General features: G+C 52.8%; 1 protein-coding gene across 1 annotated transcript; it reads right to left on the reverse strand.

The window, feature by feature from the left end:
- Window positions 1-2,783: 2,783 nt before the first annotated feature.
- On the reverse strand, window positions 2,784-14,893 carry LOC308348985 (adenylate kinase isoenzyme 1-like; the record flags this gene model as incomplete). Its single annotated transcript, XM_080813518.1, has 5 exons — window positions 2,784-2,852; window positions 3,571-3,765; window positions 12,690-12,803; window positions 13,409-13,608; window positions 14,833-14,893. 5 exons carry the CDS (start codon window positions 14,891-14,893, stop codon window positions 2,784-2,786), a joined length of 639 nt encoding a protein of 212 aa, XP_080669644.1.
- Between the last annotated feature and the right edge of the window lie 136 nt (window positions 14,894-15,029).

Below are 15,029 nucleotides of genomic sequence, written 5' to 3' on the forward strand. Positions count from 1 at the left end.
GGGGAAGCGCGAGACAAATTCAAGGTCGAACTGTTGAACTGGTGGGTAGTCCTGGGGGTGGGGGGCAGGCCAGCAGCACAGACGTTGGTCGCCATCCTGGCTGCTAACTCGCTCACTCAAAATCTGGCCTTGGGAAGAAAACGGATGTGTTTTCCCCTCTCTGCATTACTTTTTTGGGTTTTGTTCTTTGCATTCTTTTATTTTTAACCCCATGATCTTTTCCCTGTGTCCAAGTGACTGTGTTGCAGGCGGCCCCAGCGTGGGTCAGCCCTGGCTCTGGTGGGACTCGGGGAGCTTGCCAAGGGGACCGGCCCCCCGGGGCCCCTCCCGCCCCGCCTGGGCTCCGCCTCCTCTGCTCTCGCGCCTGCCTCTGTGTCCCGGTTTTGTCTGTGAAGTGGGCATGACGATCGTCGCCACCTTCCAACCTACCTCACAGGGGTGTTGTGGGGACACCGTGATCTCTGAGATTGTCATGTTGTGATGCGCCAGAGCACCTGCCTTCCCGAAGACAGAGGGCACCCCTCCTCCCTCCCAAACCCTGAGCGCGCTTCTCTCCCTCTCTCCCTGCTCTCTGCCTCTGCGGCCCCGCTTCTCTCCTCCTGGTCTTCACGTCACTCTCCTCCTCCTCCTCCTCCATCAAGGAGCCGGTCTGACTTCAGCCGAGTCCCCGGAGCACTTGACTAGACAGTTACAAACACATGGTTCCAGCCTGAGCTCACCACAGGCTCGGGAGCGGGGCGTCCTGGCCCCCTCCTTGCCACCATCCCCCTCGTCTCCCGCCCCCGCCTCCCCTCCCCGGAGTGACCAATTCCTATCTCTTCCCTCTCCGCAGGCTCAATGACTCGAATGAATGTGAACTTCTTCATCTGTGAAAATCTTTTATTTTATTTTTTTCCATTTTGTTCTGTTTGGGGGCTTTTTTTTGTTCTTTTTTTTTTTTTTCCTCGTTTGGCGAGAGAGCGATGGCTGCCGTGAGGGGTTGGGGGGGGAGCCCTTGTGAGTGGCTTGTTGGTCATGGCCTTGGGCGATGCTGGGCTCTCACTCTCTCGCTTACTCTGTGTGTCTCATGCTTTTTTTCTTTCAAAATTGGGATCCTTCATGTTGAGCCAGCCATAGAAGATAGAATTAAATCTCTGCCAAAAAAAAAAAATTTTTTTTTAAATATAAAAAACACAAAAAGCAAACAAAACCTATAAAATTATATATATATATATAAAAGTCTCTATCCCTTCCTGAAACTGCCTCTTTCAGGGGAAAGCAAGTCATTTTCTTCCTTCCACCCTTGGCCCTCTTCATGTTTTTAAAATAAACTTTTAAAAAAGGAAAAAAAGTCACTCTTGCTATTTCTTTTTTTTAGTTAGAGTTGGAACATTCCTTGGACCAGGTGTTGCTGTCGCAGGCCCCCTCCCCTCCCTTCCCCCAGTCGAGCCCCTCGGCCTCTGCTCCTCCTCTCTCCTCCTCCCCCTGCCTCGCTCGGCTCCCCTGCAGCCCCTCCCGCCCCCCATCCCGGGACTGGTCTTGGGTTTCAACTGTTCAAGAGGACATTGAAACTGAAAACAAATTGAGAACAAAACAAAAAATTGTATGGCAGTTTTTACTTTTTATCGCTCGTTTTTAACTTCACAAATAAATGATAACAAAACCTTCCCGTGTCTGCTGGGTGCCGTCTCTCTCTTTCTCTTTCTCTCTCTCTCTCTCTCTCTCTTTTTCTCTTTACTTCCCTCCTCTCTCCCCTGCCCCCTGTAGAGTTTTGAAGCAGATGTTTGTTTGTTCTTTATAGATGTTGTAAAAGCCTGATAATGGTGATTGGAAATTACAAGCTTTGTGTTGTGTTTTTTCTTTCTTTCCTTCCTTTTTTTTTTTTTTTAAGAAAAAGAATTATAAGAAAAAATAGTTTTTCTGCAGGCGCATTGTGCTTTCCTAACTCCCCCAACCCCCCCCCTTTTTTTTTTTTTTTTTTTGGTTAAATAAAGTGCTTTTTGTCTAAAAACTGCGTGCTGGCCGCAGTTGTGTCTGTAGAGGAAACAGGTTGAAGAGGAACGGGTTGGCTGATAAGAGTGGGGTCTGGGCACCCCCCAAAGACTGCTCCTCTGGTGTTGCCTGGCAGAGAGGGGACTAGCAGGTTGAGCCCCAGTGGAACCCTCTCTCATCCCATTTTCCCCTCTGGGAACATGGGGCGCAAGACACCCAGGAGAATCTCTGAGGACAGGTGTTTCCATGGATGCAGCCTGTCACCGCAGCACCCCTGGGGCTGTGCACGCCTCCTGGGAGCCACCCTGGCCTTGATACGCACCCGGCTGGGGCCTCGTCTGTCACGGGGCCCCAAGGTGGAAACCAGGCCTGTTAAAAAATGGCACCAGTTCCAGTGCTTGGCAGGAGGCTGTGGCCTCCGAAGGGTGAGGACAGGAGACGGGAGAGTGAACTGAGGGGCCCTCTGAGCTGTCTGGCCCGGGGCCAGTCATCTTGAGGCCTACTCTATGGTTGCAATGTTCTTTTTGGGCTCGTCGTTGAACACTTAACACAAATCAGTTTTCGCCTTCAGAAGCCTGGGCCCGCAGGCTTGCAGGGCAGCACCAGGCAGGAGTCCGAGACAATTCGTAGCCCACCCCTGTGGGCGCCGCGGCCCAGGAAGGGGCTGTCAGTCAGGGGTCTTGTGGGAGGTGAGCTCACGTGACAGCCCGGCCTGCCGTCGCCAGATACTGTACCTTAGCGGCGCCGCACCCGTTCTGAGCCCTGCGTGGGTTCTGGAATGAGGAAGAAGGCAGAGCCCCCAGCCCCTCCCATCACTGCAGGCTTTCGACGACCGAGCAGCACTTGGCAAAAATGTTCTCTGGAGCTGCTTCTGCCAAGATCTAGAGGAGGGGGAGCAAAAGTTCAGCTCTGGGGAAGCAGGTTAGCGGGTCTCCTTATTAAGTGCCGACAAAAAACCGGGAGCTGCGGTTCCTGGGCCATGCAGGTAAGGGAAGAGGGAAACGGGTCAGAAGGCCACAGCGCGGTGTCACGTGTCACTGACAGCCGGCCAGAGGTACTGGCCCTCGGAGCAGGCCGTGGGGAGGGCGGAGGGCGTGGGAAATCGCTGCCCCGGCCGGGGCCCCCACTGTCCCATCCCAACTTCATCGGTCAAAGCTAGTTCCACAGGACGCCCTCCTTGCACACTCCTGCCTTCAGCTGGAAATGGGGACATCAGCAAAGTTTAATGTCTTGATAGATGGGTCCACTTGAAGAATTAAGAGAGCCCTACTTTCCCCCTGGGGGATGTATACGGTTGGACTTGGCTGTGGTTAACCGGTTGTCCCAAGCTTACATTGTGCGGATACATTCTAAAATGTAGTTAATGTTGCAGTTTTGGAGACAGTCATTCTGTTCAGACCTTAAACGTCCTAGCTGTGCCCATGCGGCCTGTGCCCCGACTGCCCAATGGAAGAAGTGGAATTTCCCAAACTTCCCAGGGTACGCAGTGGGGAAACCGGCCCAGAGAGGTCCGGGCTGTGGCCCATGGCTTGACCCCCTGTCTTGGTCCCCTGCGGAGTCGGCTCGGGGGGAGGTGAGTGGCAAGCAGGGAGGACCTACGTTACAGAGCAGGTTCTTCTGCTGATAGAAGGTCAGGACCGGCTCACACAGCGTGTAGTACGTCTCCAGGCACTGGCGGATGGCCGGCTCACAGTCATCCGCCCGGTGCTCTAGGCGGCCCCGGCGCAGCGCTCTCCGGACCATTGTTTCCATGGAGCAGTCGAACACGATGACGACGTCTGGGGCCCGGCCCACCTAGGCACCCACAAAGGGGACTGGGTGAGGAACAGGCTAGGTGCAGTGGCTCCCTGAACCCCTACCCTGAGATCAGGGTTCCAGAATTGTGCGGGCCCCCTGGGTTCATCTGATTCTTTACCTCCGAGTTGCTGTTTACATGTTTTTTGTTTTTAAAGATTTTCTTTATTTGACAGAGATCACAAGTAGGCAGAGAGGCAGGCAGAGAGGGAGAAGCAGGCTCACCACCCCCCCACCCCCCCCACCCCCGCCTGAGCAGAGAGCCTGATGCAGGGCTCGATCCCAGGACCCTGAGATCGTGACCTGAGCCGAAGGCAGAGGCTTAACCCACTGAGCCACCCAGGTGCCCCATACATGTTTATTTTTTTGAGATAAGAGGACCTTGGCAGAGCTCAGAAATAAACAACACTAACAGGGAAGAGTGAAGACACCCTCACCATCCCCAGCCACCCCGTTTCACCCTCCCTGGAAGCAACTCCTTCCTGGAGTTACCTACTATTTTATTTTATTTTAAGCCTGGCTTTATTTATTTGACAGCACAAGGAGCGGCAGGCAGAGGGAGAGGGAGAAGCCGACTCCACTGAGCAGGGAGCCTAATGCGGGGCTCAAGCCCAGGACCCTGGGATCACGACCTGAGCTGCAGGCAGCCACTTAATCAACTGAGCCACCCCGGCGCCCCTAATTTAGGCATATACTATAAAGGCAAATGGGCTCCGATGTCTTTTTTCTCCTTTGTTATACAAGTGGTGAAGATACTGATTTGTCTTCGACTTCACTCAGTATGACTGGAGATGGTTCCATATCGGCACATAAGGAGGTCCCGGTTGTTACTGTGTTCTGCTGTATGGATGTACCGTCACTTAGTTCTAGGCTGATGGATATGTGGATTGAAATATTCCTTCTAAGATGGATTTAAGCAGTCCAGATACATCCACTGGGTAAGATACAAAAGTCCCCAGCTCACAACTACCCATCCCACTGCTCTGCCCTCCCTGACTATTCTCAGGGAGACCTTTCTAGATCTCCATGTCTGTCCACTGTGAGCTCTACCTCCTACGAGTTCCTCCAGAACTTCCTTCTAAGATAGACTTCAGTGATGCATTTAAAAAAAAAAAAAAAATTACAGCCAAGTGGGATTCATTCCAGGAAAGCAAGGATGGTTCAATACAATTTGTTGTATTAACCTCTGAGGGAAAAGGCATATGATCATCCTCATAAACACAGAAAGGACAATTAACAAAATCGAGCATGCACTCCCAATTTTCAAAGAGGTTAGGAATTGGGGCTCTTGGGTGGCTCAGTGGGTTAAAGCCTCTGCCTTCGGCTCAGGTCATGATCCCAGGGTCCTGGGATCGAGCCCCGCATCGGGCTCTCTGCTCAGCAGGGAGCCTGCTTCCTCCTCTCTCTGCCTGCCTTTCTGCCTACTTGTGATCTCTCTCTGTCAAATAAATAAATAAATAAATCTAAAAATTAGAAAAAAAAAAAGAGGTTAGGAATTGATAAATATCTTCATCAGCATCTTTTTTTTTTCTTTTTCATCAGCATCTTAATGGAAATTTGCTTTCCTGTTGAAGTTGGGAATAAGACAAAATTGCCCATTCCTGCTCCTATGACTTAGTAGGGTATGAGAAGATCAGCTAAAGCAATGAGATAAAAGAAATCACTTTGAGAAACCTGGATTTGAAAGAAGGGAGGTAGAACCCTGTGTGTTTACAGGTGATGTGATTACATTTCTGGAAAACACAAGAAAATCAATAGATAAACCAGTATAGACTTCAGAGAATTTGATAAAATATTTGCTAAAAATAAAAGGATATCACATTAACCGACAGAGGGGAGCAGCCTACATGTATACAGAAACCACCAGTTAGAAAAGAAGACCCCGTTGAGAACAGCAACAAAATGAAAAATAAAAAGCTCAGGCAAAACTTTTCCAAAAATATGCAAAGTCTTAAGGACGATCTTTAAGGAAAACTTGGATAAGGTTACCCCTGAATAACTCAAAGGAGACTTGAACAAAAGAAAGATATAAATGTGCCTGGATAGGAAGACCACATCATAAAGATGAGAGTTCCTAAATCAGCTTGTAATTTCAACATGATAACATATTTTTTAGTTGAATTGGTTGACTCTAACATTTGTATACAAAAACAAGCGGGGATGTCCAGGAGAACCTAGGCAAAGAAAACCAGTGGCTGGTAGGGGTGGCAGAGGAAATACTGAACCCTAACAGATATTAAAACCTAATATATTTGCCATAACTAAAACAGCAGGGCACAGGGGGACAAACAGACCCCGGAACAGAGTAACATCCAGAAATTGACCCAAGTGAATATGGAAAGTTGTTACATGGTGTGGGTGGTAGCCCAACTAAATGGGGAAAGGAAAACCTTTCAACTGGATGATTCTGGAACAACTGGATCCTGATTGGGAAAAGGTTAAATTGAATGCTAGCTCATTCCAAACACTAGGATAAGTCCCAAATGGATCAGAGATATCAATGTAAGAAAGGAGGTCATACAAGTACTAAATAAACCATGAGTAGAGTCCCTTATAAGCCTAGGATTTGGGGGGGGGTGATCTTAAAATCCAGAAGAAATAAAAAAAATGATAAATTTGATTAAAAACTAAAACTTTTGCATGATAAAAAGACACCATAAAGCAAAGTCAAAAGATAACTGACAAAGCAGTGGAGGAAAGATTTGCAAACCATACCACAAAGGGCTAATAGCCCTAATATGTAAAGAGTTCCTAGAAATCAAGAAGAGACCAACAATCTTTCAGGAAAAAAAAATAATAAAGATAAAGATATAAAGAGCACACAGAAGAAATAAAAATGGCCCTTAAGCTTTGGGGAAGATGTTCGACCTCACCCATAGTAAAAGAAACGCCCATTTCAAACAAACCCAAAACACCATTTCACACCCAAGCAGGGTGACAAACATTCAGAAGTGTGGCAGCATCCTCTGCTGGTGTGGGTGTGTTGGTGGCAATGCAAAACAAAGACCGGGGTGGGAGCTAGCAGAATGACCCTCACGTTTCTCTTTCATCGGACACACCCACTCCAAAGGACCTATCGTAAAGATATTAAAAAATAGAAAATGCCACGCACAGGTCACTTCATGTGGCATTGCTTGTAGTGACATAAGACTGCCAACAGCTTATGGTCTACCAATAATATGTTGTTTGACAATTTATGTCTCTGGGGGAACAGCTAGTTAAACGATGGCAGTACCACACCATGGACCAGAAAGGGAACCGGGAAGTCTTCGATGCCAACAAGAGAGCTGTAGGATACACTGTTAATTTTTTTTTAATTTTACTTATTTGTTTGACAGAGAGAGAGAGAGATCACAATTAAGAGAGCAGCAGGCATGTGGGGGGGAAGCAGGCTCCCCGCTGAGCAGAGAGCCCGATGCAGGGCTCGATCCCAGGACCCTGAGATCATGACCTGAGCCGAAGGCAGAGGCTTAACCCACTAGCCACCCAGGCGCCCTTACAGGATATACTGTAAAATTAAAAAGAAAAAAAAAGTGAAGACAAGTATATACAGAATGCTAGTTTTTGTGTGAGGAGGAAGATATTTCTCTCTCTTTCACACACACACACACACACACACACACACTTCCTTTATATTTGCACACTGAAACACCAAAAGGACAAACCCAAAACTAATGAAAATGATTGCCTCTGGGGGGTTGGGGACAGACAGGAATGGCTGGAAACAAGCTCTCTCCCGCACACCTTATGTGGCGCTGACTTTGGAATCATTAAGTAATATGCAAATTTAAAAGTTAAATTTAACAAAGCAATCCCTAAATATCCTAAACCAAACCGAAACAAATGTACCCAACTGGGTGTTATTGTCATCATAACTATGCAGAGAAAATAATTATTTGGGGCAGCTCGGTGTTTTTAGTGTACGTCCACAGGGAGGAATAGTATAAGGAAAATCAGAGCTGCAGGGAAATCTTAAACTTCCTTCGGTCGTTTTATTCTTAGTAGTTAATATGGGTATATTCCTTGGAAACTATCCTACAAATGATGGAATAATGCAAATGACCGCGTTTGTGGTTTTAGGGAAAAAGAAGAAAGCACGGTCATGGTGTGAACTAGAAACATCAGGATGAACTTGTTATTTTTTTTTTTTTCTACTTTCACAAGTTTGTGTTTTCCAACTCTGTCCACTGGAAAGGCCTGGAAACGATGACAACTCAGTGGCAATGGGCACCCCGGCCCCCAGATTGGACGCCACTGAAAGAGGGTTCCTTTGAGGCACGGCCAGTTCTAGGATTCAGCAGGAAGTGTGAAAGGTGGGGTGGGAAGTCGGCCAGAAGTCGAGAGGGCAGGGGTGGGGATGAGAGGGGAAGGTGGCTGTGTCAGAGGACACGTGTGTCGGTGAGAAAGGGTCCCCCCGGCCACCGATGTGACAGCTCGCTCAATGACAGCGACAAAGACCCGTGAGTTCCTAGTGATGAAAGAGAACGAAACAAAGGAAGGCAAAAATGACCAACGTCGTGGTCGCCGTTGGAAGGAACCAGAACACCAACGCCTTAATCTGAAAAGTGGCCTTCGTCCAGGAAGGGATTAAGCTTCTCTCCCGCCTGTCTGGTAGGAACTGTGTTTCCGGAGAATCCAACAGCCCTCGATGAGGACAGAGATTTCTTCTTTAGGGAAGAATGCCCGTTAATCAATGTGGGAACATTGATCTATCGAACATCCTATCGATTTATAGGAAATCAAGCGGAGAGGGGAACGTGGTCCACAATGCTTCGCGCAATCAGCGAAATCCAGGCTGTGCCAGATAAAGAGACCCGAAGACGTGGCTTCTTCAATAAACTCAACGGCAAGGAAAACAGAAGCGGGGGGGGGGGGGGGGGGGGATGGGAGAAGGGGGGATGGGAGGAGCGCGGACGGATGACAAGGGACGCGAGACCCTAGTGACCCGCGGCGGTGTCGGCCTTACCTCAGTCCTCCTTAAAGCCGGACGTCAGAAGACAAAGATTTTGAAGATGTTCACGCAAATTTGAATATTGTTTGAGGACATGACAGATACTAACGGGGGATCAGGGGAAGTGTTTTGATTTTATAAGAATCTTTTGGAAAATGTATACTGAAATACTTACAGGTTAAAACACACACACACACACACACACGCACACATGCACACATGCACACACGCACACACACACGCACAATGTACTGAACCTGAATCTGAGCGGGTCTGCAGTTAATGTTGCGTGTGAAGCGCCGACGAAGGATGGAGAGACGAGTTCAGGGACTCCCCGAGGCAGGAAGCCCCTGGACAAGTCCGAGCACGACCCAGGCCCTCCGGTGAGTCAAAGGCAGGGGGGAAGCGAGCGGGGCTGACCACCTGGCTTGGGTTAGGAGACAACCAGCGAGGCGTGGCCCTCGTTTTCCTTGCAAAATCCAACCGGAGGGAAGCCGAAGAGACGTTCTTCAGGCACTGGGGAAACTGAGAGGTGGCCTGGACGTCGGACGGTCTCGAGGCAAGAGTGTTAACCACGTCGGAGGTGTCCGGGGGGGAAGGAGCCCCCAGAACGGGACCGGGAAGCTGCTTCAAACACGCAGTCAGCAACCGCAGCAAGACTGTGTGTGTGTGTGTGTGTGTGTGTGTGTTTCGGATTTTATTTATTTATTTATTTGAGAGAGAGAGAGAGAGCGAGCAGGAGGGAATGGGAAAGGAAGAGGGAGAAGCAGGCTCCCCGCTGAGCCGGGAGCCCAGGACACTGGGATCATGACCTGAGCCAAAGGCAGACGCTGAACCCCCTGAGCCCCCAGGCGCCGGCGACGGGGCGTTTTGGCGCAGAGGAAGCAAGTGTGGCCAACCCTGGATGATGGCTGGACTGGGGACAGGGCGATCCCTTAGATCGTTCCCGTTGTGTGCGTGTTTGAAACCCGGCACCAGAGAGACACCAAAGACTGGAAGCCCTTGCACACACACGTGCACAAGCCCCTCCCCTTCCTGGCGAGGACGGTGAACAGGACGCGGGCGCCTTCATTTCTCTTGGGTGCTTCTGAGCACGAGGCCTCGTGGGGTCAACATCCGCGGACAAGCCTCTACGTCGTGGTCAGTGCTGTTCCTTTAGACACGGACTTCACCCAATGCCTTTTTTCTACGTTTTGCCGGGGCAGGGACGGGAGCAATGAGAGACACTTAGGTAAATGGCAAGAGAGCATCGCTTGCTCCGGAGACAACTAACATCAATTACACAGCGACCCCGACAGCCTCGTGGCCGTGCCAGACGGCCACGGAGTAGGATGTCACCCCCTGCAGGGAACGGGGTGAAGGGCGCAGGGCAATTTCCCGCGAGGCTCTGATTAACAAAAAGTTTTAACAAACACACAATTACTTAAAAATCCTCTGTGAACAGGGGAGTCTTCCTGCCGGTGGCACTTTGGGGAGAAACACGGACCCAGAGAAACAGACCTCCCGTGTGTGGGCGTTTCAGGGCGACTGGCCACGGACGCTCCAACCACGTCCAACCTTGATGATACTCCTTGGAGCTGCAGGGCGTCATCTGGTCCCCCTCGCCGCAGCTTGAGCACAGTGCTTCCCGGTGGGGAGTCCCCACGTGCTTATTCGACATAGGCCACCCACCCTGGGACCTCGGCCCCCCCGGAGCGGTGCTCTCAGACAGGTGCACAGGGGACCGAAGCAATCTTGGAAACAGACCGGAAACTGTCTCAGGAATCAGCCTTCCCCGTGTGCCCGGTGTGGGGAGACGCCGGTAGCATTTCTGTCCACATTCACCAATGAGGACCCTGACGCTTGGAAGGCTGAGTCAGAGGTGGAGAAAGCGACCGAGTGGGACCTGAGGGCCAGTCTCACTGGCTCCAAACCCACATCAGCATCAGAGACCGCCCTAAAACAGATGCTGCAGCCCAGCGGGGTGGGGCACAAAGGGCCGAGCTGGGTGCCTCCGGGGACTGGCCTGGGTCAAACTTAAGGCAGGGGCCTACAGGGTCCTCAAAGGCTGAAGGGGCAGGGCAGCTCTCAGAGATCTAGAAAATTCCCCATAAAGAAAATGCACTCTCCTAACACAGACCCCGATATATTGCATTTTTTTTTTCCACATCTGGCAGCCACACGGGCACAAGAGGAAAGTACATGTTCTGTTCCTCTTAGCATAAAAGCACAGCACAAGCACAATCCTACGTGGCAGGTGGCGCTCGGCCTCCATGACGGAGAGGCAACCCTCCACTGGAGGAAGGGGGAGCCCAACGCGAGGCGCAGAGGGGTCCCGCGCTGACGTGGTTAAAAATCTAGGCCTCAGAACCAGCTGCTGGGGCCCGAGGAAGGCCTGCGCCCACCACCTGAATTGCACGACCCTGCACAAGTCGCCCGATCCCTCTGTGAAAAAGCAGGAGGCTAATGGTGCAAGAGACGTTTTTCTGGAATGTTCCAAAAGATCAGAGCTCCTCCGCGTAGTGTCAAGAATAGTGGGGGGCCCAGGACAAAGCTCAGGCCGCGTTCACGCTGCTGTTGCCATGGGGACGTGCAGGGGCTATGCCTGCCAAGCAGGGCGATGTTCAAGGGAAGCGGGAGTTCTGAGGCAGCATCTCCCGAGTCTCGAAGGTTGGCCACTACTTCAGAAGAAAAGTCTTGAAAACCTGCAGAGTCCAAACCGAACCCATCAGGGGGCCACGTGAGGCCCGAGGGTCGGAGGTGCGCAGCTTCTGTCCCCAGGCCTTGCGGCATCCGCTGAGCTGGCCTCGAGGGCCAGGGCCGGGGCAGGGGCGCTGGCCCTGGCCCAGGGCTGATGAGGACAGAGAGACTCACGAGCCTGGCCTTTGCCCTCAGAGCGCCCAGACCAGGAGAGGGAGCCCAATATTTGCCCTGCAAGTCATTTCGAATTGCTCCCAAGCAGGTGCGGACAAAGGGCAGGGCCCCACCTGTCCCAGCCCCGGGAGACTTCTTTGAAAGCATTTCGACCCCATCCAGCAAGTTCCGGGAAAGGCCTGGAGGTTGACAACCTGCCACAGTTTCTCTCGTCCCCGCTCAGCCGTTTCCAGACACTCCTGTTGGCATGTGTGGCTGCTGAGGTGTGTGGAGGGGCCTTATCCTGAAGTCAGACCGCGCCTGGAGAGAGGGAGCCCGGCTCGCCAGCACCTGCCGGCTCCTGCTGGCACAGCTCAGCCGTCCCACGCCCTCGCTTCAAGGAGGCCGACCCAAACAGCCCCCTGTGGCCCTCCAGGACGTTATTCTCTCTCTCGCTTTTCACTGTGTTACCACTGCCAGAAACGTCTCTGTTCTGCTCAGCCAGTCCCGTATTGGTCACTGCCCGCCTGTTGGCCTCCTCAGAGCAGGGACTGAGTCTGTCTCGTGAACGCCTAAGGACACGGCCTGTTCTCAAGCTACCTGGAGACAGGTGGTTACATACCCAGATGAATTATTCAACCACGCTTCATCCTCATGGCCCAGACATGAGGCTAAACCCACGTGCCACTCAGCGGGCAAATCATTTATGTGCAGGAAGATATTAACTTTGGGGCGCCTGGGTGGCTCAGAGGGTTAAAGCCTCTGCCTTCGGCTCAGGTCATGATCCCAGGGTCCTGGGATCGAGCCCCGCATCGGGCTCTCTGCTCAGCAGGGAGCCTGCTTCTCCCCCACCCCCGCCTGCCTCTCTGCCTACTTGTGATCTCTGTCAAATAAATAAGTAAAATCTTAAAAAAAAAAAGATATTAATATGACTTTGTCCCAGCCAGCTCACCAGATATCCACCCAGGTTCTAGAAGCTTCCAGCAATCTCCCAGCTGTCCCTCGACCATATAAAACGCCCTTGCCCCCTCACCATCTCCTCCCCACCCCGAGTCTCACCCTGCCTGGACTCCATCCCAGGCGGGGAGGGAGGAGTAGTTTCACACCTCACCACACACTCACACAGCTCGGGGTCACTCACAATGCGCTCGAACTCCTTGGCCTGCCTCAGCTCCCGCGGGAAGCCATTGATGAGGAAGCCCCGGCTCTCCGGGCGAGATAACATGGCATTGCTGATCACATCTAGGATGATGCCCTGGGAAGGAAAGAGGTGGCGGATTCAGTGCCCCAGTTGCCCTCACCTACACGGCCACGTTGTCAAGTTCTCTTCCCCGGTCTGGACTTTAGGTACCTGCCCTGCCCGGGGCCCGGGGTTCCGGGTCCGCCCTGGTGCCCTGGGGCCACTGTGATCCACAGAGCCCGTCTACTGGGCAAATGGCTACCGTGTGCCAACCTTGCGAGGCTTCGTTTACTTATCGCTACCATCTTACAGGTGGGGACAGGGGTGACCTTCATTTTACAGGTGAGGAAACAGGTTCAGAAGGGGCCGGTGACACAGACGCCCAAGGTCACGAGAGGAATAAGTACTAGCAAACTTTACTGAGTGCTTGTGAAGTGCTGGCCACTTTGCTACGAGCTTGATAGGAATGACGTCAGCCAACTCTGGCTACAGACTCCTGCTGTGGGTCCAGCTGGCCTCCCCTTCTTACACCTGAGGATGTGGAGACGCAGGGCACCAAGGCAGTGGCCAGGCCAGGAGCCGTGGCCTTCTGGGCCTGTCTGCTTCTACAGGGCTTCCAGGGAAACTCCTCCTTATGTGCCCCCTTCTTCCCTCTGCCCCCAGAGCCTGTGAGCTCTCACCGTAGGCACCAGGAGCCCCTGCAGCATGATATCATGGATCTTCCGGCCCCGCCGTGTGCTGCGTGGGGCCTCCTGCCGCAGCAGCTGGCCCAGCCCCACATGGCAGAAGCCATATTTGGTTGCCATGTTCTTGCACTGTGTCCCTTTGCCACAACCCGGGCCGCCCATCACGAAGATGATCGTGGGGGACTTGAGGATGTCTGGCGGGGGGGCCCGGGGAAGAGGTGGGGAGAGGGTTTGGCGCCTGCAGGGGCCAGCATGCACCGATGTGACTGGGTCCACCACCTAGTGTGTGTCCCTGGGTGAGTGACACCGGGCTTGGGTCTCCTGACATACCCGCTTTTGCCCTAGGATGGCATCTGGGGGTCCATAGCCATGCCCAATGGTGTATCTAGACATGGCATGCCATTTGGTGCTGCTACGGGTCACTGTGAAGCAGATATGAACCCGAGCAGGCCAGGCCCTCTGCACACAGGATCTCCTTGAAGAATCTCAATGACTCTACCAGCCCACTTTCCAGTTAAAGAAACAGGCTTAGAGCGGGGCGGGGGCTCGCCCATCCTCCAGACCATCCCACACCACCCTCTTCTTCCTCCACTCTGGTCCAGCCCCAAAGTGGCCCCTTCTGTCCCTTGAACTTGTCAGACTCAACCCTCTCCTGCTGCTCCCCCTGCCTGGTAATTCCCCGCTCCACGGCCTTCAGGTCACAGCCCAGCCATCACGCTTTCTCTAAGAGCCTCCCACCCCATCATTCCATCCCAGAGCCCCGCGTCTTCCGCGGCAGCAGCCATGAACAGCAGTGATTTTGCCAGTTCACTTGTTCTTGTCTGTCTTCCCTGCCAGCCTCCGTACCCCAGGAGGGCAAGGAGGATTTCTGTCTTGCTGGCCCTCGTGCCTCTACTACGTGGCACAGTTCCTGACGTGCAGGCGTGGGTGATGAGTAAATGAACGTCCGCAGCTACCAGGCATGACCATGGAGTGCAGCCCTTTATAGTGCAATGTTGGGAGCCTTGCTTCCCTCCCCCTCGGTTTAGTGAATCCCTAGGCAACCCCACAGGGCCCAGCTTAAACCTCCCCTCTTCCTCGAGCCCTCAGAGCCGGTTCCTCTTTCCCTGTGACAGCCCTGTTCCCTCCTGCCCGTAGATGCCGTTTTCTGAGACTGTCTCCTTCACTACACTGTCATCTCCAGGAGGCCGGGAGGCTCGTCGACACATTCACCGCGTTGTGCCCAGAACCCCGCACAGCAGGCGCCCGAGTGGATCGAAGCACGGCTGATCCTTGAGCATGTGCAGTTGTGTTCCTAGGACGGGTTGGGGGGGGGGCGTGTGCACACTGGACTTGGGGTGCGCGGTACCCGCCCCTCCCTCATGCCCTTCACAGCCTCCTTCCTTCCCCCAGGGAGCCAGCCACCCCCACGACGTTACCCTTCTCCTGGGGTCTCAGGGCCCTGCCCCTCTGAGGCAGCTTGGACTTCCACAGACCCATCCCACCAGCGGCTCGTGGGGGGTCGCGCCCCATGCCCACCCAGCCCTGACTCCTGCTAGCTCGGCTCAACGTCACAAGGGCCCGATCACTTGGCGAGGTGATGAAGTCTCCCCGGGGCAGAAGGAGGAAATGAACC

Source organism: Martes martes, assembly GCF_963455335.1.
Source record: "Martes martes genome assembly, chromosome: 1".
In the NCBI taxonomy this organism is placed as follows: Eukaryota; Metazoa; Chordata; class Mammalia; order Carnivora; family Mustelidae; genus Martes; species Martes martes.